Below are 27,132 nucleotides of genomic sequence, written 5' to 3'. Positions count from 1 at the left end.
ACGAGTAGTTGATAAATAAACTTACAATTACTACGTAAGACTCTAGGGAAATATGTTTCAAAGGAACGTAAAATGTTCCTTTATTATTCCGTACTTCCTCCTAGATAACAGCAACAAACAACTGTAAACTAAGGTTCAATTTATGTACCTATATCAATGATAAAGTGCTTGTACTGGAAGCCATGTTTATAAAATAGTATGTAAGACAGAAAATACTTATATCTTCATGCAAACAAAATGCAAAATGTATTATTGTGCAAAGAAAACCCGCGCCAGCACTGGCCTAGTAGCCGAGTTCTCAACCACAGCGCTAAATCGGTCATCGGAAACTACTCGCCTATTTTAGGTAAAGGAAGGTTCGATTTTTTAAAATGTGATAGTTTCTAGCATCATTAATTGGGATTGTAAATAACGAAAAAAATGCTTTATTTTAAAGTTTTCAATTGAGACAAACTTTTAGAAAACCTTTTTGTTATATTACTTACGAAACCTTGATGTAATCTAGTCCTAACTTCAAACCATCTCGACATCTAAGTCAATAAATAGGCTCACGTGTACTTTGAAATGGTTAAACTTTAAGATAGAGTAACATTACGCAATCTATGCTATTAGGACTTTAGGGAAGATTTACAGGAGCAATATACTACATAAGGAAAAACTCGAAGAAAAACACCATTTAAGAGAGCTTCTGAATTATGTTTAATCGTTAGCAGAGCCATTTTTCTTCATACTTAAGTATGTTTAATATTAATTTGTTTTCATTAAAAATTTCATTTTATATTAAAGAGGGTTGGCTCTTTAATAATATCCATAGAATCCGTAGAATTTCAACATTGCCGTATAACTCGGAAATATTTTGCCTGCTCTTGAAAGCTGGTTAATTAAGGTGACGCAGCAAATTGGAACGTCAACTGGAAATACCTAAGAGATACTAAGGCCCATATTATGAAATGAAATTCAAAAACTCAACTCAAAAATATCTAGATCTGATTATTGGAATTCAACCAATCACTAGATGTGAATGCTTGAGTTTAAATCAAGTTTTGAGCACCGTTTTATAATACGGGCCTTTATGATTGCGGCTTCACACTAAGGCTTCACAAAGCTTTTTCATCTGTATTACTTTCTGAAGATCACATCCCTAAGCAGGCTCTGGATTGGAATCCCCAAGGAAAACGCAAACGTGGTCGACCCAGGCAAACTTGGCGGCGCACTGTAGCGGACGAGGCGAAGAAGATCGGCAAAACCTGGAGCGAGATCAAGCGAGAAGCTCAAGACCGAACGAGATGGAGGACTGTTGTGGACGCCCTCTGCCCCATCTAGGGGACATAGGACCATAAGTCAAGTAAGTCATTTTCTGAAGAAAAAACCTATTTAGCTTGACTTGAACTTGCTTTCAGTTTAGTCAAATCACGGAGCTGCAACGAATAAGGTTGTTTTTATTTTATTACTGTAGACTATACAAAATGCATTCATTTCATCCATGGACGTTAGCCATTCCGTTTATTGGCGTTTCTGTGACCGCTATATGAATAAATCAACACACAAACACAATTGAGTTGGAAGCACTAAAACCCATTTGCCTTTCCGAGGCACTTCAATAAATCAAGTGGTAAAACTCAAATTTGGGTGGGTGGGTTTGGTACTCATAGCTGCATTTCCACGTAAAGTATATCTTAGTCCTAAATTAGGTTATGTTACTACTTTGTTGGATTAGTTGTTACTTTGTTGGGTTAGGCAAATCACACAGGCACCTCCTAGCCGTTCCGTAGTAATGGCAAAAACTACGAAGCTATGGCAAAAAATTAGCATTATGTAATAATGAACTGAATGTTTTGAGGAAAAATGGCTATTGGAATCTTTTATATAATCTTAATCTAAGATTAAGATTGGACTGGAAAAGTTCCACTGCCCGACTTTAGGTCAAGTCCCTCCGGGCGCAGTAATTCGAGTGAAAAATCATGTTATCTTTACTTTGCTGTCATAAAAACGTGGCCGTAGAATGTATAAGTAGGTACAACATTTTTTATGTTACACTACAGGTTGTAAAAATTTTGGTAATACCACAGTATACACTACCATTTACAGAAAACGAACAATCGGATTTTCTTTGCCACCAGCAGCAACTCTGTATAATCTGTGGCGCGGTGCCACTTTGGCGGGAGTTTTTTTTTTCTTTTTTTTGCATAAATGGGCAATGTCAAATAAATTAATATTAATTTAAAATTTTGTAGGTATATCGATAAATATTAAATATAAATGATATACATATACGTGAATGGATAGAGATGATACATTTAGAACATTATTTCATTAAGTTTTTAAATAATAAATAAAACTGCCAATGCCTTCGCTTCATTTTTTTTCCAATATTGTACGGGCATTTAAATTGCTACATTTAAAAAAGAACAGTAATTTTTATCGGCTATATTCACCATAATCAAAAATCTGCGTGCCCAAGTTAAGCTGTATAAATTCTGATTTCTTTGCTTCGTTCAAAGACAACAGAGAAAAAACGTTGAAGTTTTTACATAATTTTTGGCGGGCGCGTGGTTACACAATATTTTTCACGCAAGCCGCAAATTACTTTAGTATTGAAGCTGTAGCTGAAACCAGCGTACTACTTAATTGCTTACCTACATAAAAATATCGGTGCCTTGAAAATGTTTTCTCCGGAGGAACAACAAATTGAAATTTGCTTACTGAAATCGAACTTGGAAAAAATTGGAGATGATTTGTTGGTTCAAGTAAGTAAAATTAACTTTTACCACGAAGTACTTAACAATCCGTTTGTTTTTTGAATAATTTGCAATATGGTATTATCACACGTTACAAATACTTATTTAATGTTTTTTACTCGACTTAATCAAATATGGGTTTTCAACATGTCCGACGTTACGAGTATGACGATAAGTTTTGAAAGGTACAATATTAATAAAAAAAATCAATTTGAATTACTTATGATTTTTCTTTTAACTATTTTAGAATTCGGCGATGCCCGCCTTAGACGCTGAGAACGAGCAAAAGTATCGGGAGACCATGTCGGCGCTGAGAGTTGCACGCTCCCTCAATGCTGAAAGGGAGCGTCTCAACTTGGAGAATGGTGAGTTCTATACACAATTGCCCTTACTTATGTAGGAAAAATAAATAAAGGACAACCAGACGCCTTGATGTCTGCGGCTTTATTTCTAGACTTTTGACAACATGTCAAAAATCAACGACTCATGTTGGCGCCTCGCGGGTTGGTATAACAATAATTTACCAATTACGGCGGGTTCATACTTGAACTGAGCGAGATTCTATGCTCAGGTAGCCTTCTACTAGAATTCACCATTGAAGCTCCACACTTGATTAATGGTGTGGTAAGGAATCATTAAAATAATATTGTTCGAAAAACATTGTTAGCTATGTAATTCATCTTAAAGGCTTATCTTGAACCCTTTCTCCTATTTTCATCCTTAATTCTCTAAACACAAGAGAATTTCTATTCTTACCGAAAGGTTCGTTTTTTAAGAAATCTGCATTTGACAGGGTGCTTCGAAGAGATTATATTTCTTTCAATTGATACTCGAAGTAAGAATAAAATTTAGCTCAGCGAAAAATCGTATTACGTCGAGCATCTAATAAACAAAAAAGAAATTGTTTTTAGTGACATTAATTTATACAATCTAAAAATATAACATCTTGAATTTGCTTTTACTGTTCACAATAACAATTTAAATTTTTTTGCCGACAATTTTCCGTTCATAAATTGATTATGACTATTTTATAGACTACTGACTGACTTTAATGAACCTCTACAATATTTTATGTAATAGTTAGCTTTTACCCACGCCTTTGCCTAGGTAAGTAGGTAGGTAAGTGCGTGTTTTTTACATAAGCATTTTTTAGCGCGACCTGCCAGTCACAACACTCTTTCTTGCTAAAACCATTAATATGAATTTATACTCACTTTGGCAGAAAGCAAAGTACTGTACTTACAAAAAATGTAGCAAGCTCATGTAAAGAATATAAATGACATTAGGTAGATCAACCGTAGAGTAGGATACCTGCTCAATGAACCGACGACCTTTTGTAGATAATTCTTTGCGGCGTTGTGGTTCTTATGGAAGACAGGTAATGGTGATGTTGATAATTATAAATAGGTAGGTACTAGGAACATTACTGAAATATTTTCATATATTTTTCTAATTTCACCCCTAGTTCCTACGTATTCAAATCAGCATTTAGCTCACATTTGTACTAATTGCATTCCATGCATACATTATGTTCCGTTTCAGTGAAGTTAACAGCCAAGCGCATGCAACTGAAGCGACAATGTGACGACATTACTAAAACGCTGGAACGTGCGAGAGCGAATCGCGACGACCTAGCTGGTTCATTAAAACGCGAGGAACAAGAAATGGAACTCCTAATGTATGAATACTATTAAATTAATTACCACACCCATCACTTCTGCCCCTCGTACAACAGTGAAAGAGAATAGTAAAGCAAGTTCACATGATCACCAAAATTGCTATCGCATTTCGTTCACGTAGATTGCAAGCGTTATAAGAATTCTGGCAGTTGCGTTGTGGCTTTGTTCTTACACGCATGCTTTTGTGAACGTAAGAGTTAAAAGCCTATAAAGCTATTTTACTATTTCCTTTTACTATGATAACGATTCATCCCTATTACGCTGGCGGGTCGTTATGTATTCATTTTGCACAGTCATTGTGACTTCGATGGCTCTAGGGTAATTCCAGGATACATGCCCCAGTGGGATAGGTGCCGCGATTTTAAGTACACTATGTTACAAGCAACTTAGCCTAAAGTTATAGTACGTATAATAGAAAGGGACCTCCCCGTACCACTTTGAGCCTCACAAACCATCAAAGAGTGCGTTCGTTTAGCCAGTGAGAGCAAAAATCTTCCGCGGCCAGACCTTAGCGAGCGTCGAAATAATATTGGTAAGTATCTTTTAATGGATAATTTTTTTGTCAGATGTAAAATGAAGCAGATTTTTATATAATTTGATAGACTATCTTATAAATTATACGGAATAGCTATGTTTAATTCGATTTTTAGTGTTATTATATTTTTATTAAAAAAGGCACCTATCCTATGCTAAAAGGATAGTTGCCTATTTTTTTTTTGGTTTAGATGCCCTTAGGGCCATGTCCCATGCACCTAGGGGCATCTATCCTAACCTGCTCTTTTTGTCACAGGCAGTAAGAAGTAATCAAGTAAGAAGAAAAATAGAATGTAGTACGGCTAACCTTTGGAAAGTAATAAATTGGGTGCCCTTCTGATCGAATAACCTTTTTACCCGACTGCGCTAGAAGGAGGGTTATGATTTTCGGGTGGATGTATGTATTATTTTTAATAAAAAATATTAAATTTCATTTTTAATTCATTTAATAACAAACAATCTTAAATAATAATACTTGGCTTGTATGATTTCAAAATGTTTTTGATCCTTACAATTCAAAAACTGTATTAACGAGTCATCTATCCCTGCATCAGGCATCTATCCTTTAAAGCAATCATACAGTGAGTCTTCTATCCCCCACATTAGGCGTCTATCCCACTTTTAAGAGGTCAATTAAAATGGTATTTACTCAGAATCGGTATAACTTAAACTAAAATAATTATAGTAATATCATAGACGAAAGACTAAAGTTTACAGATACTAAGGTCAAATTGTTGATAAAAACTTGCTGACTGAGTTACAGAGCTGTTTCAAAAAGTGGGGCATCTATCCTGGACTTACCCTATATCGATTGCCATTTGTTTGTCTGACCTTTCATGTCTAGATTTAACAAAAACAAATGTGGCTTATGGTAATATGGATAAATCACTTCGCTACAAAAACAATTTTTGAAGCTTTCCGAATACAAATTAGATAAGTTCCTGACTCCTATAATGATTATAATTGTATACTTTACATACTAATTTACGTATATTTTTGTTTTTTATGTTATGTACCTACCTTACTTACTTATTCAGCTTTTATGTGTAGGTAGGTACATACCTACTTAAAACTATGAAAGCTTTTTCATTATGCCAGCAAAAATTTAGAGTTTACAAACTAGAGATTGCTAACACTAATGTGCACTCATTAGGGCATTAAAGTTGGATTGAGGTCAGCTGAAAAATAAACTAATGTATCTTTATGACTAACTTCTAATCTACTCTTCACACTCACTAATCACTCCTCTCAAAATTTAGTCATGCGACAAATTAATATTTGGAATTTTATATGGAGAGTAGTAATATTCCAAGGATCTACTGAAAACTTTGTTTTCCAAAACACCATTTGAAGTTATTTTGAGGAGCACACGGACTATTTAGGCTGAGTTACTCCACTTTATTTTAACCGTAGCAATAACATTAACGGGCGCTTTTTTATGGAGTATGACAGATTTTTGACGTTTGTCAAAGTTAAAGCAAGATGGTGCAACTCAGCCTTAGTGTGATTTGCCACGCATACACGATCCTATCACAAGAGGGGCTCTCGTGGTTCAATAATTCTGACTTACTCCATATTATTGAGACTTGAAATTACAATTTCAAAGACATACTTTCAGTTTCACACGGCTAGTGACTTTCTACGAGTGATTCATATTTGTAGGCACGTGACATTACAACGCTAGAGTCTCATCTCGGTCTTACTTAGAGAAATCATGTTACTTAAAATAACAAATAACTGTCAAATAATTTCATCTAAATTCCATCACTGTTGCTTTGTAGAATAAATTAGGATGACATGGGCTCTTTAATAGGCATTACCCTATCAGTTCCCTTCCAAAGCTAATAACGATATTAATATTAATCTTCGACTTGCTTTGAATGAGAAATAACGATGGCGTAGGATGAATCGATGAAACAAGGTAAAAATAAAGGGGAATACGAGAAAAAAAATTTGAGGAAAATAATTATACTTTTATTATATTGATGGTAGGTACCTATATGACGCACACTGAGAGATTTTATGAGCCTTTTATAATAATAGGAGTCATTTTGTAACAAACACCTTCTTATGTACGTAGAGTACTATCACATATCTCATGATTTCATACCGAGCATCTAATTTTAAATTACCTCTTTTATTTTTCAGACGGAAATATGAAGATTCTTTACGTGAAAAAGCGGAGCGTTTTAGAAAAACAAGCTCGTTTTATGTAAGTACTACCAGAAACTGGCTGAAAATTATTTTAAATCTTACAGTCTGAGTTTTTTTTAATCCTTATTGTTTTTGGAGGATCTATGCTAATGAATCTCAGCGCGTCTATAAATCTTTGTTTAATTAGCATTCTAATAGAATTTTCCGTGGCTACATTTGTCCAAACGTTAATTCAAACAACACTCATTTGCTTTGAGTTCTGTTTATTGTTTGAGCAGAACTACATAGTTGCGAAACAGGTCTGTTATTTTATATAAAGTTTGGTAAAATGTTAACTTATAAATAACAATTTAAATTCAAGTTACATACGAGTACCTATTGAAATGTTTCTAATTTTTATGTATGAGAAAAACTTAGAAATATTGTAAATACCTAATAAACGAGTTCACTAGAAACATTTTTTCATAAGCGTAGGGCTTGAAGCCTTGTTGTTTTTGTGATGAACTGTTTTTGTGCCGTCTCGCCTTCTCATTAAAGTAATAAATACAATCTAACTTTTATTAGAATGAGGACGAAATGAAAGCAGAATTGGAAAAAGCAAATAATTCAATAAAAGATCTTGAAGACGAAATGACGAATCACCAAAACATCGTGGACGAATTAAAACGTACACTGGACGAGCTCCAAGCCGAAGTGCCGGAAAACCTGCTAGCAATATTGTAAATATTTCACGATTATTCATCCTGCCACATTTATCTTTGTCATCCCAACCATTACGGGGCGTTGTCTTGGGAATTACTAATATTTCTCCCCACCTTTTAATTTTTTTTCATCTTCATCAAATTATTTCACTTGTTACTTTAAGGGTGGGTTGCACCATCTTACTTTAACTTTGACAAACGTCAAAAAACTGTCAAACTCCATACAAAACACACCGGTTATCATCATAGTTACTGTTATAGTTAGGTGGTGCAACTCAGCCTAAATATTTCACCTTGTCAAGTTCTATTAGCAGTTGTCAACTTGTCATACTACCGTAACTAGATAGTTTTATTTCAATCGTTTAAGAATATCTTTGCATAACATTACCTTGGTCATAATAGAGCCTTTGTTCGTTTTATTACACCTCTTCCCCCAGAAACTGTTACGTAGAAGGGAAACCATTTTTATCATGAAATCTAGAGGGCCATTTCATTGTTATTTTATCTAAAGTTACAACAATGTTGTTAGGTAGGTATTAAGAGTAATTACTTGGATAAATATAGGTCTAGACTCTAGACAAAACAGAAAAGAAACTAAGTAGATTGTTTTGAATGTAAAAGATATCATTAAATTAAAGGCAACAACTCATCACTCATTGGATAACAGAATGATTATCCAATTTCGACCCAAGGCGCCATTCTTTTATAAAACCTTTTCTTATTACATCATAATTGAGTACTGTCTTTTCAATAATATTTGTAATAACACAGAAATGAGGATTTAATATAAAAATATTTTTTGAAATAACGACCAAAACTTACCTAAGGTAGGCAATAAATATTCCGGCTCAAATCTATTCTGGTGAATTCGCAAGTTTTCTACACTAGTGGCTTTATTTGAATGAATGAATAGAAAGACATTATAGAGCAGATATTCAAAAGTAAATCTTGAAAATATTAAAAGTCAATGGAATTGAAACTTTTCATAATATTCCAAGACTCACTTTAAAGCAGAGTTTGTTATGTACCAAGTTTCGTTAAAATCCGTCGAGTAGTTTTTGTTTCTATAAGGAAAATTCAGACAGACAGACAGACAAAAATTTTACTGATTGCTTTTTTGGCATCAGTATCGATCACTAATCACCCCCTGATAGTTATTTTGAAAATATATTTCATGTACAGAATTGACCTCTTTACAGATTTATTATAAGTATACAGGGTGTTAGGTAAATGGGTATATGAGCCGACACTAGCCCATGTTAACATGGTCATATAAATGGTATGGTGAAGTCAGAAAATTGATATCTTCCTTTTAATTATTTTAATTTTCATACAAATCGGATTTTATAAAATTTATTTTGTATGAAAATTAAAAAAATAAAATGATGATTATCAAATTTCTGACTTCACCATACCATTTATATCACCATGTTAACATAGGCTAGTGTCGGCTCATATACCCATTTACCTAACACCCTGTAGATTATGCAGTCGATTTTATGAATTAAAACTAATTAAGACTTTAATTGGAAAGCATTATTTAATTTTCACTTTATGACGAATAATATTGAAATCTTATTTCAGAGGGAAATCCGAAATGGATGAGGAAGTGAAAACCATAACGGCAAAGTACGATGCTGTCTTAGAGAAACGGAATCATCTTCTCAATACTTCAAGAAAATAATTCTAAAATATATTTCAACTTAATTTCTTTCAAAGTCCATATTTCTAAATAAAAAGCAATAATTATATTTTTATTGAGTTTATTTATGTACTTAGATATTCATGAATCCTAAATGCTCTATGAAATAATGTTCATAAATATTCAAGCCTGTCACCGCAGTGAGACCAAAAGTAAATATCGTAAGTGATTCAAAATATTATGATCTTAACTAATGCAGAAGCATTAAAGATCGGATAATTCCTTAAACTGAAAGATTAGTCGTAATAAATTAAAAAAGTCAAGGTTAAAAAGTTCCAACAATAGCTTAAGACAATGTTCTAGCTAGAGCTTCACAGTTTTCAGAGCTATCCTACTAATATTATAATTGCGAAAGTTTGGATGTCTGGATATTTGTTACTCTTTAACGCAAAAACTACTGAACGGATTTTGATGAAACTTTACAGTATAATTGTTTATAACCCAGAATAACATATTATAGGCTATAATTTATGACGGTCTGTGACAAACTAAATTTCACGCGGGCGAAGCCGCGGGCAAAAGCTTACATAATTAAATTTAAAACAGAGTAAATAAATACTTACTAACAGTAACTTAAAGTTATAACTGTTATAATTTTAAATAGATCCAATATTTCAGTTTATCCATGAGGTGTTTAATTTTTGTAACAATTTAATGTTTTAAAGAAAGTCTGTTCGCGCATCTCAGCCTCATTGAAGCGTATTCTTTTTAAGCTGTGGTCAGAAAATCCGCGCGCTTTTCTTCAATGAGAATCGAGTATCTGAACATTCGAAATAATAACAACCAATAATCTTCTGATTCATTTTCGGAGGTTTGAGGTACGTATTGTCCCTTAATTTTTAACGTCTATTTCCTAGTCTTACAAAAAAAGATAAGAAATAACAAAATGATGACTGATTTTCAGAAAAAGTACCACACGAGCATCGCTTTTGTGACACTTGTAACAGGAGCAAAAACGGTAATGAGGGTTAACAGGAAAGTCGCGCGGTGGAAAAAAGTTCAGTGATTTCTTACAAAAACGACAAGGAGCAAAGTAAGTATCCAACTAGCTCACTAACATAGCAGTTGACTAAGGGTTGCTCATAACTCTTGACACTTCCTTTGTTGGACGCTGGCCAGTTAGACCAGCGCATCACATTTCGCCGCTGATGCCTTCACATTTTATGATGTGTCACATGACTTAAATGCGTGAAGGTTACTGCAAAATACCGCAATACATTACAAAAGGCGCTATTCTTGCATTGTTGGTATATTTTTAGCAGCAACGGTGTTTGATTTCATTCGGTGTTCACTTATTTAAAGGGATCGAGGGTTCTCAGAATTGGAAGACACTGGCGAATTTATTTTTTACATGATCTGTGTTGATATCTTGTTACGTAAGTATTTCATCTTGATGAAAATTCAGTATTATTTTGGTAAAAAAATATTGAAAAGGCAATCTCTTTATCTGTCACCAAGTTTGAAGCTTTTTCCAGCCGCTTCGCGTCGCGTGTCTTTCGACAGAAAAATATAATCTATAATAATAATGTAAATAGTATCTACTTATCTACTAGTAAAAGAGGTAGTTCAGTATAGTCTTAGCGATTATTCCCTACTTACCAACTTACAAAGCTTTCCTCTTTATAATAGGTACCTATCCACTTATCATAAATACTAATATGAATTTCCCCTGTCACCTATTCATTTACTTTGTTCGTATTTAATGAATACTTTGATTTTGTTCATATTAACATTAATAAGTAGGTAGGTGCTCGTATTAGGTAATTGTGTCCCGGCGGGTAACTGTCTTAATTAAAATGCATTTTAGGCTAACATTGTATAATTTATTAAGGTTTGGCATCGTGAGGAGGTTTAATTTTGGAACTCTTGTGATTCTGGTAAGCACCTTGGAAGGCACCAACTACGGCAGCTCCCTGAAGAAATGTACTCTGAAAAGATACATCAAATAAAAAAGTAAGTTTATTTTTTCAATTTGGGCATCATGAAGTAAACGATCAAAAAGTAACAATAAGTACTTATGTTATTCAAAAACCTCATTAAAAAGACCGATTAATGTATTAAGATCCATGAATATTCAATTAAACTTCAGAGCTTTCCTCATTACAATTTCATTAAAATTAATAAAAAATTTGGTGCGCAGCCAATTTCACTAAGACCTAGCTTAGCCTAAAACATTACAGTACTAAGATTAAATAGTAAGTGCTTAAATTGTAATACACACCAATCCGTCTTTAATTTTCTTAGTCCATGGCTTTGGAGTGGTGCTAGAGATGGCTGGGTTGGCGGCAGTTGTGGCGCAGCATATTTGCTCGCAGCAAAGCGCCACAATCAGAATTAAAGCAACGACCTTCATTTTCCCGTCTAATGCAAGCCTCTACAAGCGAGTGACGTGAGCGCTACCAAAGTCGCGCTTATAAGTGAGCGCACAGGGAAAATGTCTTCGTGAGTTACTTGTACGAGTAAAACAAATGAAGCGTATTTACCCAAAAGGATGTGTCACATTTTTATTGTTTAATTCATACACACTGTCTTCCAAATTCCAAAATGTAGCCCCCTAAAGTGGGTGTGTCTGCTCAGTAGGTTACCAGTTAATAAAGCAGCCGCCGTACCTATTGAACTATATCTTAATACTTACTTACCCACGGAATAGGTTATCACGCCTTTGAGTCACACATCTCTTTGCCCGTTATCAATAAGTAAAACATGAATAATGTATGAATCGTTTGTTTGTGTTTGTCTCTTATTTGTTTATATTAAGTTTTACACTCATCTGTCAGCTGAATAATTATACTTTGCATTGTTAAATTCCATTATAATGATACCTACTCTACTACGCTTTAATAATTTAATGGGAAGTCCGATAAAGCAAATAACATCAACAATTTTCCTGTAAAATTAATTACTGCTAATTTCATCAATATTATTGACAAAAAAACCAGTAGGAGGCTACTATTACGTGTTCTCATAATTATTGTCACATTATTTTTACGTAATTATAGTAAGTATGTATTTAAACATTTGAAATTATCTTTAATATCGATATCCCAAAGGTCTGGTTAACGTTTTTTCTTTTTTTATATAAGAAAACCGATTTTCTACCAGATTTCATGCCCCTCTAACCTTTTCAAATCATTTACATTAATTGCTTTTTAATTATTACAAAAGCTTTCAAACCAATTTGCATGCTTTAACTTCAAAAAAGGTTTGTCGATTTAACACAATTTTAATCATTAAAGAAATGCGTAAATGAGTTGGAAAATATTTTATTTCAAATGTCAATGTCTTTTTATTTTGATCAGGCTGTTGAATAACCAATAATCATTTATTTATATTCTAGGCAAAAGCACATTCTTTTACCTAAAATGATTACCTAGGGTAATGGTAATGAGAGGTAATAGATGGAGGTGAATTGACTGTGTCTTTTGTAATTAAATTATGGTTTAAAATTAAACAAATTTTTGTGAGACAAATTCACTCACACTAATCTACAATAATAATTATAGTGAACTAATTAATTGTTCAGTATCAAAAAAATATACTAACCGATCTGATGTCACGACCCACTTTTGTATGAAGATAGCAAATTACTCAATTCCCTGTGGGTTAACCAACTTAATGATGATAGCTTATTTTGTGCTCCAAGTAGTAATAATACCAGATTATACATACTTATACGTAGATATTAATGATCAGAAGATAACATAATATATGTTATTTATAGTAACTTTTCTAAGTTCAATAAACTTGTGCTAAACGCAAAAAATGGAAAGAAAAGATAAAATGATCACTAACAGATAAGAAAACATAAAAATAACTATCCTTAGAGAAATACCAGTTGATCATTCCTAATTAAGTAGTTGATGATAGGTTATCCGGATCTCTTATAGGAAAAATAATCTCACATATATTAATGAATCGATCCCAACAGAATCACCTATAATGAATTATTTGGCATCTTTTCCTGTAAACCTCGCTCGCCTTCGTCAGTTGCAAGAAATAAATATTCAGTATGATATAAAGCTTACGGCTTCAAAAAAGAGTTTCATATAACTTCATCCAATCTCATTCTAAATGTCCATAATGTATTGGCATTTTCAACCAATATTTTGATTTACAAATTAATATCTTAATTACAAAATCGATGCAAATACAGCAAATAAATTATGTGGGGAAAACGAAATTGCCTAATGAAGAAAATAATTGCTTTTCGCTCACACATTGTGGGCCTAGCTTTGTAATTTACAGCCCATTTCACACAGCTCACGTTGCCAAATTAATACGCTTTATTCTAAACTAGCTTTCCGCCCGCGGCTTCGCCCGCGTGGAATTTTGTCTGTCACAGAAAAACTTTATCGCGCGCGTCCCTGTTTCAAAAACCGGGATAAAAACTATCCTATGTTCTTTCCCGGGACTCAAACTATCTCTATGCCAAATTTCATCAAAATCGGTTGCGAGGTTTAAGCGGGAAAGCGTAACAGACAGACAGACAGACAGACAGACAGACAGACAGACAGACAGACAGACAGACAGAGTTACTTTCGCATTTATAATATTAGTTGGGATTATGATAATCAAAGTAATAGAACAAAACGTAAGCACATAACGTAGACACTTGCTAGTCTTGCTACATTACGTATGCCGTGCGAGTTGATTGATTGGGACGTCAATATTAAATATTGAAAAAAAAAAACTTTACTTCATATTCAAAGTAAAAAGTCTAAAAACAAAACAAAAGGGCATAATTACAGAATTATACTTAACTAGCGACCCGCCCCGGCTTCGCACTGGTGCTAAGTATAAGAACCTTCCTCTTGAATCACTCTATCTTTAAAAAAAAACATATCAAAATCTATTGCATAGTTTTAAAGATCTAAGCATACCTACATAGGGGCAGACAGCGGAAAGCCACTTTGTTATATGGGTCATTCCATAAAAATCTGTATATTTTCGACGTCATTTTGTCCGTAACTTTTTTAAGATGCTTTTGAATACTTTATTAGTGTAAATTATAGTTTATTAATTAATTATGTTATGTCCGAAAGGGCCAGTCACTTTATGCTTTATTTTAGGAGAAATTATAATTTTCAATTTTTTCATACTACATTACTCCTATATGACTTCTAATAAAGTATAAAACTTATAACCTTAACATTTATAGATAAGTTAATACACATAATGTAGTTGTTTTGTTATTATCACTATATAAAAAACATCATTCCCTAACTAGTAATTTAGTCCCAAGTGCCGTTTAAAGCTAGGGCCTGACGCTCTAGGGACTGACGATTTGGAGTAAAACTTAACACAAATGCAGATTAACTTTATATTATAAGATGCTTAATACGATGTGCCGAAAATAGCCAAAAAACCACACGTAAATACTATTAAATTATATACAATTTCCTATTGTAATCAATAAAGCTACTCAACTAGGGACTGACGAAGTGACTGGATTAACACATGTTTCCGCAACAACTGGCACGTTTGCACTAATTCAAAAAACGGCTACCGCAAAGCCAGTATGGTCTGAGGATAACTTCGTATCGTACTTTAAACTCAACTAAATGTCATTCACTCTAAATACATATTAAAGCGCAAAATTATAAAATCAGTGCGTGGCGAGGGAATGACGCTAAAAGCTGTAGACTCTTTTTCAACTAAAGAAAATCAAATTATTGTTTATTGAAACCGCAAAATATTAATAGAATTTGGTGTAATATACATTTAAATAGATTATTCGTTAATTAACACAAAGGATAAAGTTGATGTTTTTATAAATGTGGGTCCCAAAACATAAACTTTTGGAGTACGGACATGCCTAGGGAATGACGTTTTGGGTCATTCAAAAGGAATTTAAGATGTTTTAAAAATAGTTTCAAAAAATATAAATGGGTGATGAATAAAGCACATTGCGAGCTGTTATTTAACAATTTTGGAATAAAATATTAGCAAATATTTCATATGAAATGTGGCGCGGACTAAGAGTTGACATATTTTTGTGGAATGACCCATATACAGGGTGTTAGGTAAATGGGTATATGAGCCGACACTAGCCCATGCTAACATGGGCATATAAATGGTATGGTGAAGTCAGAAATTTGATATCATCATTTTATTTTTTTTAATTTTCATACAAAATATTTTTTTTTAATTCCGATTTGTATGAAAATTAAAATAATTAAAATGAAGATATCAATTTTCTGACTTCACCATACCATTTATATGCCCGTGTTAACATGGGCTAGTGTCGGCTCATATACCCATTTACCTAACACCCTGTATATATCTACATAATACTTATGTAGTGATGTAGTGTTTTTTTTTAATTAACTAGATCCTTGTTTGTGCATTACAATTCCAGTGTTTCTGGCCCTATCTGGGACTTGATACATTGCAGTGATGCTATAAAAGGAGAGTATAAAGAGAGAGTAAGAGAAAAAATGAAGCCGAAAATACAGTCACGGATTTGCGTTACAGATTTGCGACAGTAAGTAAAGCACCAATTTGGTTTCCTTTGAGTAATCTGATTGGACATCTGAGAGATGAGGAAAATCTTGATCAGACGCAGGTATGTTTTCTTTTCCTTTTACTGATGTATTTTCCTTTGAAACAAAAGAAATAGACATCAATTAATCAATGGTATTTTAACAATTAATGCTGCCCATCAGCATTAATTGTTAAAATAATTGCTATATTGAATATTATGTAATAATTATTACATGTAGGTACATACCTACCTCTGTACATACTGTTGATTGTTAGTAGAGTCGATTACTGTTGTGCCTTATGCGATCTTGTATAAAATACTATAAAATTTGTTTTTGTTTTACCTTTATGTTTATGGGTTATGTTTTTGCTTACTGAGCTATGTAAGTAATTCGACTTTTTAAATGACAGCGTGAGTGTAAAGAAGAATGATAGCTCATAAAACCTTAATACGTCGTCTAACTTGGAATAAATATGTAGAACTGATCTGCACGCAGCCTCTTTTACACCCAGCCCAGACAGGCTTATGAAGCCCCGCGTAGACTACTAATGAAATTCGCCAAAGCCCGCTTATGAAGCTAATAAGTTATTGGAAAATAAAATCCTTTGCATTTCAAGAAATTCCAATCTAACTTATTTAAAACCTATAATCGATTGGTAGGGAATTTAACAAAATATAAGGCCCACCATTGTTTTGTACTCATATAACTCGCTTAATTAACTCGGATTTAAGTTTGTTTCAATAACACAACAATACAACGCAAAGAATGACAGCCATGAGTTATAAAATATTTAATTAATTTATGTTGCACACGAGGAGGTATATTAATTGAAACTTCGTAAATGTAATTATAAGTTTATTAATAATATTAAACTCATTTAAGTGTATTAATACACACCCCTTATCGATATCGTATAATTATTACATAGGGATCACTAACCGTAAACTTAATAATACGTAGGTTTACAGTAATTAAAATGCCCAAATCCTTATCGCTAAAAGGCTATCAATTAATTTGGTTCAATATAATGTGTAATTACTAAATATATTCGACTCTCAGGTTATAATTTATTAGTATAAAGGCTGAGTTGCACCACCTAACTTTAACAGTAACTATAACGATAACCGGTGTTGTATGTAGCGAGTTTGACAGATTTTTGACGTTTGTTAAAGTCAAATTAAGATTATGCAACCCAGCCTAAGTAGGTAATGCGTTTCTTTATTTGCATTGACTATTAATCTAGCTCTAACAAAATCAACATGACTGCTAAAATAAGAATACTATGATGTAAGTGCTAAAAATCGTAAACGAGCCATTTAGTTAGTGTTTTTTCCCAGTGATGAAGCGATATCCGTCGTAAATTGCATCTGCTGCGCCAATCGCTTTCAGACCTTTCCCCTGAAACCAATTAGAAAACTCATTAATAAAAGTAAAAAGGTATCTAATGACCTAGCCAATAACATAGACATAGCATAGTACGGAGGGATCTATTAGTAGTGGATTCCTTCTTTTAATACGGCCACTAATTACAATTTCAAGGATGGTGTACTGAAAATATTCCCAGAAGCAATATTGGTTCCAATTATGGGTACTGCTAATATGAGCAATCTGTATTCAAGGATTATTATTCAATTACCCAAGAGTACGTCCTATCTTAAACTGTTCAATAGCGAGGTATTAATTTACATGATATATGAGTCTCGCAACACCGTGTCGATAGACGTTTATATTATCTGAGTACAGACGACGGCACATCAGGCTAATCACTGGCATCTTATGTACAGTTAATAGATGCTATTTTGCAGCAAAAACAGATTAATGTACTGTCGACTGTACCTACATTAATGGGGAAACCATAATGCGCAGGTAAAGCTGCCTAGACAATGTAGTGGCTGGTTTAATGGCGTTTTAATAAAACCACAATAAAGTATCTATAATCCATTAGGTTGCATCTAGGAAGGAAAAGATCACAAATTCCATCTCATGAATTCAACAATTTATCAGAAAAATCTCGAAACACCAACGTTAAAGTATTTCCTCGCAGTCTCCTCGAAGTATACAATGTTTATTTCAGAATTAGACCCATAATGACATACTGCGAAATACCTACTTAGAAAGTAAGAATTCCATGCTTTGGAGAGATTAACAAATAAGAGATGATTTATCTGTCTGTGTGCCAATATTACTCGTAGAAAGATAAATTAGCTTATACGTTTTTGCCACTGGCCACTTACTATTCCCTCATTCTTATTAAATATCCAATATCCAGTTACATACTCATGTCATATTGTATTAAAATCTGTCGTTATAGGTCCATGATAAACGTGGGTGTGTTTGTAATATAAACAGATTACTTACAATATATCGACCGGCTGTCTTGATAGCCGTTAACTTGCCAGGGACTGGGGCAGGAGCGGGTGCGGAGTTCACCGAAAATAAACATATCACGGCCATTAATACGGCAATTATACTGAAGAATTTCATTTTAATTTTAAAGACACACCACAAATATAACTTTTCTCTAACAATTATCGTTTTACAAATGAGTACCAAAGTATGAGAGACTGGAATTTATACAAAAAAGATAAGGTTCGGGACTAGGGAGTTTCCCTTCTACATGACACGCCAAACAATAAAAAGATGCAGGACCATAACCTATTTTATCTTAATCGTAGTTAGGTATTTCGACGAATTTAAATGTTTACTTAACGTGGATCTCCCAAGAATGTTAGTCGCCAAAATTAGGTCCACGAGATCTTTAAACGGTTTGAGCTTGATGCGTGTGATATTGCTATATTTAAATATAATAAGTTGCTCTACATTAATTTAAAATGTTTATTTATAATTACATAAATTATGATTTTTGAGAATTTGACACAGCTATGTTAAATAAGCGTGCATTGTATGTTGTTTACGACTTTATTCAACGAACTTTGTTCAACGAGTTCGTTGTGAAATTCCTTTGGGGAGGTCTTTATCCAGCGGTGGACCTCCGTTGCCTGAAACGTAGGTAGAGCATAAAAATCCTGAAATTGACAAAGTTCGGGTAAAATAGACACTAGAAATAGTTACGATAACTAACCACGTTATATTTGTTACTTTAATAATTTAGGTCACACACACACACAACTATGTTTTATCTTGAACTTAAGGGTTATTATTTCACATCCAACTTTTGGCTTCACTTACAGTGCCACACGTTTCCCGTATAGCAACACCTTTTTACTGAGAAAATAGATGTGTTTCCTTATTTTTCCTTACATTAATTAAGAACCCAATAAAGAAAGATCACACTATCGTTACCTTTTTGTTGTTACATAACTCATGACGATGCGATAACCCTGTTGGTCTATCTTAAAGACGACGAATTATTTTGTTGTGAGAGATATTTGTGTTAAATATTAATAAAATATTTAGCGAGTCCATAAATATCTCATTTTATTTATAGGCATTCAAACATTCTTTCGGGATGATACAATGCAAACAAGACATATAAGTATTTAGGGAACGGTAATTCCCATGACCACTGTGTTTTGCTTTTAAATAAGGCAGAGTACATACGAAAGTTGACAAGTTTTTATAGCAACGCAAACGTAAGTTACTCGTATGTTCAGTGGTTTAATCTAATTCAATCTGGGGGCACTGGCAGTGCCCCCACCAAGTCGAGCAAAAAAGCGGCACGGCCGTACCATCCTTTTCTCGAAGCAATTCAGGCCATTTTCGACCTTCAATTTAATATTTCAAATACCTAAATTAATCAAAAACCTCGAAGATGAACTGACACATTAAAATTTTCTACTTTTTCATGACATGAACTGCTAGAAATAAAAATAATGTAAATGACATTATTATTTCGAATTCATATGAATTTCGCGGTTAAAAACTATTAGGTCTGGTACGATAAGGCTATCTGAATTTCTCTTGTGATTTAAATCTCCTGTTTTATTGATCCCTTTTAATATTGTTTCGACTGCATTTTTACACCAAACTTAATTAAACTAACTGAAGCCGAACTATTTGTATTTCCGCCCGGAAATTTAAGGAATAAATGGTATACACCTAGACCTACCTACAACATAGTCGAGTTCGACAAGGAATGCAGACAGATATTTTGCTCAAATGGGCGCAACAATTTTAATCCGACATTTCATTACATTTCATATTTTGACAGTGTTTTTTTATTAAATTCATCCATAGTCCATATTCTTAATATTTATTATACACACTGTTCCCTATACCTGGCTGGATGACATCACAAGTAAGTACTAATCCGTTTTGGTTAATTTTGGTATGGAGAGATAGACCCAGAAAAATGACAGCAGGTAGGTACATTTTATTGCTATTAAACTTAATCTTAAAGTGAGAAAATAAAAGATAAAGATAGATTTTTGTCGAGAAGAGTGACAAACCGTTCTATGACAGACCTCCACGCGGGTAAAATCGTGGGCAGAAGCCTTTATGTAAGGTACTTGATACAAATAAGGCCTACGTTCTAATAAGGCCTATACATCAGAAAACACAGATAAATAAATCCAACCGGGACAATACTGCAAGGACACGTACTCATATGCCCTATAACCCAGTAGAGTGCTAGAGCATCCCGATCCACGATCCCAGCACCAATTGGCACGCGTTCTTCTAAGGTGGTGGGTGATTTCGTGCTCCCTTATAAAAATCCGGCGATTTCATCTTAAGTTTTCGGTAAAATGACGCTGTTTTAGATTAAGCTTTTCTTAGTAATCGTTTCTAAATACATCTTACTAGCTAATAATTACCTTAATTTGTACTACTGGCTATAGATGCATTATTTGTAAATTTTTAAAGACAACAAGAGCGAGATATCTAATAAGGCCTAGGCCTTATTTCCGCATGGTAGGCCATATTAGATACTTATGTTAACACCTGATTACGGACAAATTCATTAAACTAAATGAGTCAAAGAGTAACAAAATATTTATTTAATAATAATGTTACTAACAGCATAGAAAAGAAAAAGAAAACAGTGTCAAAAAAAATTACAAAACCTGTAAAAAAAGAAACAAAATGCAAAAACAATAAAAAATAAGAAAAAAGAAGCCGTATGTATAATTCTTAAGGAAAGGAGAATAAAAGCTGGTATTATCATGCCTGTTTCGAAGACAAAGTAGCAGATACGCGACCATAAATGACTGCTTTAGGTGGTATCACAAGTATTGTGTAGGAGTTCGCAAAGATGATTCAGAAGCCTTTTTATGCCCTGGTTCTAACAAAAATTGATATCTCATTTTGTTTACAAAAATTCAAGACTAAATAATGTTCATAAACTGATTTATTTAAAAGGTTTTATGTGTAGGCCTTATTCGAACACGGTGTTTTAATAAGCCCTATACAAAAAAACAATATTGTTTGATTTTGATTTTTTTTTGGATAATATATGTAAGGAATCGTTACTTTGTTACTATGAATATATAATTTTATCTATAATTTATGTATAATTCTTAATAAGTGGAATTTAAGTTTATCTAGAGATGTACAGTATATTTCTGTTTACTTGGTATGTAAAATTTTGATAACGCAAACAAATCGACGTGTTTAATGTTATAAGACCGCATTTTGTTTAATACAACCTCAATTTTAAGGTCTAGAGGCATTTGAATCATGTAGGCCTTATTCCGTGTAGGTGATTTAATAAAGCCAAAATCAGTGGTTTCGTAATTTGCTTATTTTGAATAGATTTAGTTAAAAAAGTTGTTATTTTTTGTAATATTGCTAAAATTAAAGGATGGAAGAAGATAATTAACCTTGTTTTTGTTAATTGGCGTTAATATTTATTGAATTATAAGCATTTAAAGTTAGGTAGGCCTTATTTGTATCAAGTACCTTATTATGCTATGTACCTACTTAGATAAAAGTTTATTTCTCAAGGACTCTGCCTGCATTATCGATTTACCACATTGAATTGAACTTGTAAAGTATAAATAAGTAATACGTACTGCCGCACAATTTATAAACGCAGTAAGTAACACTTGAACAGTTTCGAGAAAAACGCGATCAAAGTTGAAATTTTATTTTGGGGTGTCTACAATTAGTTACGCAAATATTTGTAAAAAAAAATATATGGGCTTATAGAGCTAAACTCAAAGTTTATTTTGATATGAGGTATTTGTATTTTAATTAATATTTTGTACTAGCTGACCCGGCGAACTTCGTACCGCCTTAGCGTAGAGATTTTCTTAATATTTTTTTCCGTAAGAACCATCCTTGGACTTCCACAAACATTTAAAAAAAAGAATTATCGAAATCGGTTCAGCCGTTCACACGTGATGCCGTGACAACGCGAAACGGGTTTCATTTTTATATATATAGATTTNGGTTATTGACCTTATTTTTGTGTGTCGTATTTTGTCTAATTTCTTTATTTTAAGCATGCTGCGCTCCAGTCCTCTTTGACAAGTGGTAATTAGGTTTTTTATTTTTGCAGTGAATTTCCACGTCTGGCAACCGTACGTCAAGCTTGGTAGAAGGCCGGTATTCATAACTTTCGTTTTAATGGTAATAGGGAAGTTACTTTTAAAAATTTCCTTTAGACTCCAATATTTGTTCCAAGTTTGTTGTATTCTTCTTTTTACTTCCATTTCGTTATTTTTCCGATCAAAACTAATTTGCTTCCCTAGATATATGTACGAATCTGTATATTCGAGTGGCACTCCATTTATTGTTAATATCCTTCTCTGTCTATTTGTCATTGCCATAGTCTTTGAGAGATTCATATTCAATCCCACCTTGGTACTTGTCAAATGTAGAGTTTCCATCATTTGCTGTAACTGAGTGCTCGATTCTGATAGCAACACTAGGTCGTCTGCGAATCTTAAGTGACTTAGGTATTCGCCATTTATATACAGGCCTGACTTACTCCAGTCTATCTTGGTGATGATAGCCTCCAAGATGGCTATGAATAATTTTGGAGATAAGGGGTCGCCCTGTCTCACGCCTCTTTCTATAGCAAAGCTTGGTCCGAGAGTTTCAAGCTTAATTCTGCCTTTATTATTTTTATATATGCTTTGGATGACTTTTATATATATGTCTTCCACACCCTGTTGTCTTAAGCTGTTCCATATACTTGAGTGTGTTACTGTATCAAAAGCCTTTTGATAGTCGATATATGCTATGTATAGCGGTCTTTGATGTTCTTGGTACTTTTCTATGATTAATTCTAGTGTGTGGATATGGTCAATTGTTGAGAATCCCTTCCTAAAACCTGCTTGCTCTATTGGTTGTTTTAATTCCAGTGTACTGCTGATTCTTTTATTTATAATGGTAGAGAAGAGTTTGTAGAGGCTCGGTAGCAAGCTTATTGGTCTGTAGTTGCCAATATCTTTCGGGTCACCCTTTTTGTAGATAAGTATGATGTCTGATTCAGACCATTGTGTGGGTGTTTCAGAGGTTTGTAGTATTAAGTTAAATAGTTCTACTAATGGTCTGGCTAATATTTTGTGTGCTAGTCTCAATACTTCATTTGTGATGTTGTCCGATCCAGGGCTTTTCCCTAATTTCAAGCTTCTTATTGCTTCTATGACTTCCGATTCATCCACTGGTTTTACATACCTTTCGTTTTTATTTTCATTCATGTTTGAGATGTTGCTATTTTGAGACCTGTCACTGTCACTGTACAGTTTTCTATAGAAGTCTGATGCCGCATTTATAATGTCAGTGCGCTTGCACAAAGTTCTATCTTGTGTTTTAAGTCCTTCTATCCAAGTCTTGCTCGTTCTAAGTTCCTTAAATGCCTTCTTTGTGCTTCCTGTGTGTTGTAAATGACTTTCTATAGTGTCTTCTCTATATTTAGCGTAATCCTTTTTTATGTATTTGTTTGTTATTTTGTAAAGAGCAGAAAGTTCATTTTTCATAGATCGGGATTTGTTTTTTGTTTCTTGTAATTCTTTTCTTCTTTTCAGTAACAGAGCCGTGCGATCTGATAGTATTTTGTGATATCTATGTGTCTCTCTCTTATTTTCTCTAGCTTTTTGCAAACTCTGACTGATAGTATTTACTATTTTGTCGTGATAGGCCTGTACTGATGTATTGTTCAAGTTGTCGGTTAGGTAGGGTAACATTGACATTAGATTTTTATTGTATCTTGTCATTTCGTCTTTGGTCTTTAGTTGGCAAAAGTTTTTGTTTGTGAATTTTACTCTACTTTGTTTTTGTTTGCCTATTTCTACTGATGCTCTAATTAGTCGGTGATCTGATGGGTAGTTTATATTCATGACTTCAAAATTCTTGAAAATTTTACGTTGGTTGGATAGTATAAAGTCGATCTCATTTTTGTGCTGTCCATTTGGGGATCGCCACGTCCATCTTCGGCTACAGTTTTTCTTGAAGCATGTGTTGATGATAGTTAGATTGTGTTCAAGTGCGTAGTCTACAAGTCTCTGCCCTCTATCGTTTCTTGTGCCGACTCCATGTTGTTGAACTGTTAAGTATTCACCTTCTTTGGGAGCACCAACCTTCGCGTTGAAGTCGCCCATTAGTATTATGTTTTTATATGTGATTTCCATAGCTTTGTCGATGGTTTTGTAAAATTCCTCTATTTCTTCTTCTTTTGCGGATTCAGTAGGTGCGTACACTTGTATAATGGATAACATAAATTCTTGGAGTTTTAAGTTAAGTAATGCCACACGATCTGTTAGACCGATGAAGCTTTCTATGTTGTTTCTTAGAGACTTGTTAATAATGAAGCCTACTCCATATTCACCTGGTGTGCATCCTATGTGGCAGAGTATTAAGTTATCGTATTCCTCAATTTTATTACCAAGTCGTCTCACTTCTGAGATACCAATTACGTCATAATTTATTTCCCTTATTGCTTCGTTTAATTCCAGCAAACGTTCGTGTGACGATAGGGTCCTGACGTTATATGTTGCGATTTTTAATTGGGATGAACTTTTATTATGTCTTATTAATCTCTCAATCTGTGTGATTTTCTTCGGAGGGTTTTGGTCAAAATCTTCCACGGTGACCAGCCGGGTTGGAAGATGTTGTTTTCCGTTGTTTCTTTTATGTTGTTTGCTTATAGTATTCGTGCGGGAGGGATGGATTGATTGCTATATGCTGCTTGTCTTCTCATCATTTTTTTGCTCTGTTGTTGTGTTGTTGATATTTTTGTTTACCAAAAAGTTGAGCATGCTCGGCTTTATGCCCCCTTCGGATAAGCTGTTTGACCTTTGTACTGGTTTATTTGATTTCTGCGTTCGATTCTTTTTATGGGCTTGTGTGTTGGTATTATTTTTCGACTGGCATTCTGCTGTTAGTGTGTTTTCTGGTGATGTTGGGAGTGATCTTTTGTTATTAGATTTTAGTATAACCAACTTGTCATATTTTATTCTCACATCGTTACCTTTCTCTTTTTCTATTTTCGCCTGTTCTAGTAGCTCTCTTCGTTTTTTTAAAACTTGTAAGGGGTAGTCTTCTTTCAAATAGTATTGTGTGTCTTTTAGTAGCCCTTTGTTCTTCATAATATTAATTTTTATTCCAAGAGTTGAAAAGATCACAATTATAGGACGAGGTCTGTCTCCTTTTTTCCCAACTCGTCTTACCTCTTGAATATCTCTGAGTTCTATGTCAGTGTTAAAGTATTTTTTTATAAAGCTGACAATATTGTTTTGAAGGTTATCATATGATGATTCTTTTTCTTCAATACCAAAAAATACAACATTTCGTTGTCTTGCCTGTTTTTCTAAAAAGTATATTCTTTTCTCTTGATTTTCTACCTTCTCCTTCAGTTTATCATGTTGGTCTTGCAGCTTCAAAAATTTTTCTTCCAATATTTTGTTAATATTCTGTGTAACCCGTTCTGTTACCTTATCTGCACTTTTACGAATCTCAGATTTTTGTTCATCAAGTTCTTTTTGTATATTTTTAAGTGCAATCATAATTTCTTCCATGATTCTCGATTTATTTCTTTGTTTTGGTACTAGTAGAACCCTCTGGCGGTGGCTCGGTGTGCTGTTCTCGGTGCGCGTGGCGCCTTCTGCTGATTCACCCCGTCAATTATCGATCTGTCGTTTCGAGTATTTTTGCAAANAGGTATCGACGATACCTCTGGGCTCAAAGGTCGTAAAGGACAAAATACCGAAAATGAGTTTTTTATACAGTTGTACTCAGAATTTAATTCTCTATCGATCTGTATATTTAGTTTGTCGAAATTCTCAAAAAAAGTGCCTTTACGACCCATTATATTTGATAAGCTTAACAGAATTCATCGTGAAAATTGGGTTGTAAATACCATTAGATTTTTTAGTACAGCTGGCATGGTAGTAAAGAACAAGTAAACACAAGCCTTCCCGCCTTAGGCAGTTCGATTTTTTCAAGTTATTTATAATTTTCAAAGTAAACACAAATTTTTGGGCGTATAATGTACAATATGTAGTATAATCTATTGTCCTATACAACCTAAAATTTTCATACCAAAGTTAAATAATTTGTCCTTTACGCCCTTAGATTATCTAAACAAATATTTCAAAAATCTACAAAGACAGGATATTAAAACAACTGAGTAGGTAAAGACGTTTCTTATTGTATTTAAGTATGTGCGTTTAGAACAAACGAAAGAACTAAAAATCATCAAAAATATTATGTAATAAAACTATTTTAGAGTGTAACGTTTATGTGATTTGTACATTAAAAAATTATGACATCTATCCACATCGGGTAAAGTAATGATGCTTTTTATTATTTCTCATATTTGACGAAACTAGGCATTTTTCAGGTAAAAGATAATTAAAAGATGATTAAAATTTGACAAAATGAAAACGTGCTATAAAATAACGTATTACCTAATAATTAAGTTAGGATAGTCATCATACAAATTTGAAAAATTAAAAAGCTAGATGAGAAAAAGAAGTAACCTTACTGTAGTACCATAAGGTGTCATTATTACCCGACTGCAGAAGGAGGGTTATGTTTTTTCGAGTGTATGTATGTTTTGTATGCATAAATCACACAAATGCTACGCTTTACAATTGTTTGTAATGATTTTCTAGTAATTTTGACTAACGTTCTTTTGAGTTTTGACTGTAACAATTATAACAAATAAGTATAGTTTCTAAAGTTATTTGGATCAGCTAATAAAGTATATTCTATGTAGTAGGAAAAATATTT

General features: G+C 33.4%; 3 protein-coding genes across 3 annotated transcripts; 1 reads left to right on the top strand and 2 right to left on the bottom strand.

Annotated features, from left to right (window-relative positions):
• The first annotated feature begins 2,516 nt into the window (after positions 1 to 2,516).
• Positions 2,517 to 9,869, top strand: LOC114364320 (coiled-coil domain-containing protein 18). The gene is made up of 6 exons (XM_028320435.1): positions 2,517 to 2,747; positions 2,986 to 3,103; positions 4,281 to 4,416; positions 7,100 to 7,163; positions 7,670 to 7,824; positions 9,391 to 9,869. Exons 1-6 carry the CDS (start codon positions 2,664 to 2,666, stop codon positions 9,488 to 9,490), a joined length of 657 nt encoding a protein of 218 aa, XP_028176236.1. The 5' UTR covers positions 2,517 to 2,663; the 3' UTR covers positions 9,491 to 9,869.
• Positions 9,870 to 17,225: 7,356 nt separating this feature from the next.
• LOC114364310 (moricin-1-like) lies at positions 17,226 to 18,546 on the bottom strand. The gene is made up of 2 exons (XM_028320416.1): positions 18,352 to 18,546; positions 17,226 to 17,391 (listed from the first exon to the last, which is right to left on the bottom strand). The coding sequence occupies exons 1-2, from the start codon at positions 18,475 to 18,477 to the stop codon at positions 17,314 to 17,316; spliced, it is 204 nt and encodes a 67-aa protein (XP_028176217.1). The 5' UTR covers positions 18,478 to 18,546; the 3' UTR covers positions 17,226 to 17,313.
• Positions 18,547 to 25,060: 6,514 nt separating this feature from the next.
• On the bottom strand, positions 25,061 to 26,045 carry LOC114364323 (uncharacterized). Its single transcript, XM_028320439.1, has one exon. The coding sequence runs from the start codon at positions 25,914 to 25,916 to the stop codon at positions 25,077 to 25,079; it is 840 nt and encodes a 279-aa protein (XP_028176240.1). The 5' UTR covers positions 25,917 to 26,045; the 3' UTR covers positions 25,061 to 25,076.
• Between the last annotated feature and the right edge of the window lie 1,087 nt (positions 26,046 to 27,132).

This window comes from Ostrinia furnacalis, unplaced genomic scaffold (genome assembly GCF_004193835.3).
Source record: "Ostrinia furnacalis isolate ACB-3 unplaced genomic scaffold, ASM419383v2 OfSCF7368, whole genome shotgun sequence".
Taxonomy (NCBI): Eukaryota; Metazoa; Arthropoda; class Insecta; order Lepidoptera; family Crambidae; genus Ostrinia; species Ostrinia furnacalis.
The sequence above is the reverse complement of the archived record's forward strand: the minus strand, read 5'-3'. Positions and strand labels throughout refer to the sequence as shown.

Bases quoted from the DNA above. Each gene is read 5' to 3' on its own strand.
- LOC114364320 (XM_028320435.1), top strand. From the start codon at position 2,664: ATGTTTTCTCCGGAGGAACAACAAATTGAAATTTGCTTACTGAAATCG. The intron at 4,417-7,099 runs GTATGAATACTA...TTTATTTTTCAG, and splicing joins CAAGAAATGGAACTCCTAAT to ACGGAAATATGAAGATTCTT. The intron at 7,825-9,390 runs GTAAATATTTCA...ATCTTATTTCAG, and splicing joins GAAAACCTGCTAGCAATATT to AGGGAAATCCGAAATGGATG.
- LOC114364310 (XM_028320416.1), bottom strand. From the start codon at position 18,477: ATGAAATTCTTCAGTATAATTGCCGTATTAATGGCCGTGATATGTTTA. The intron at 17,392-18,351 runs GTAAGTAATCTG...AATTGGTTTCAG, and splicing joins AGACAGCCGGTCGATATATT to GGGAAAGGTCTGAAAGCGAT.
- LOC114364323 (XM_028320439.1), bottom strand. From the start codon at position 25,916: ATGGAAGAAATTATGATTGCACTTAAAAATATACAAAAAGAACTTGAT.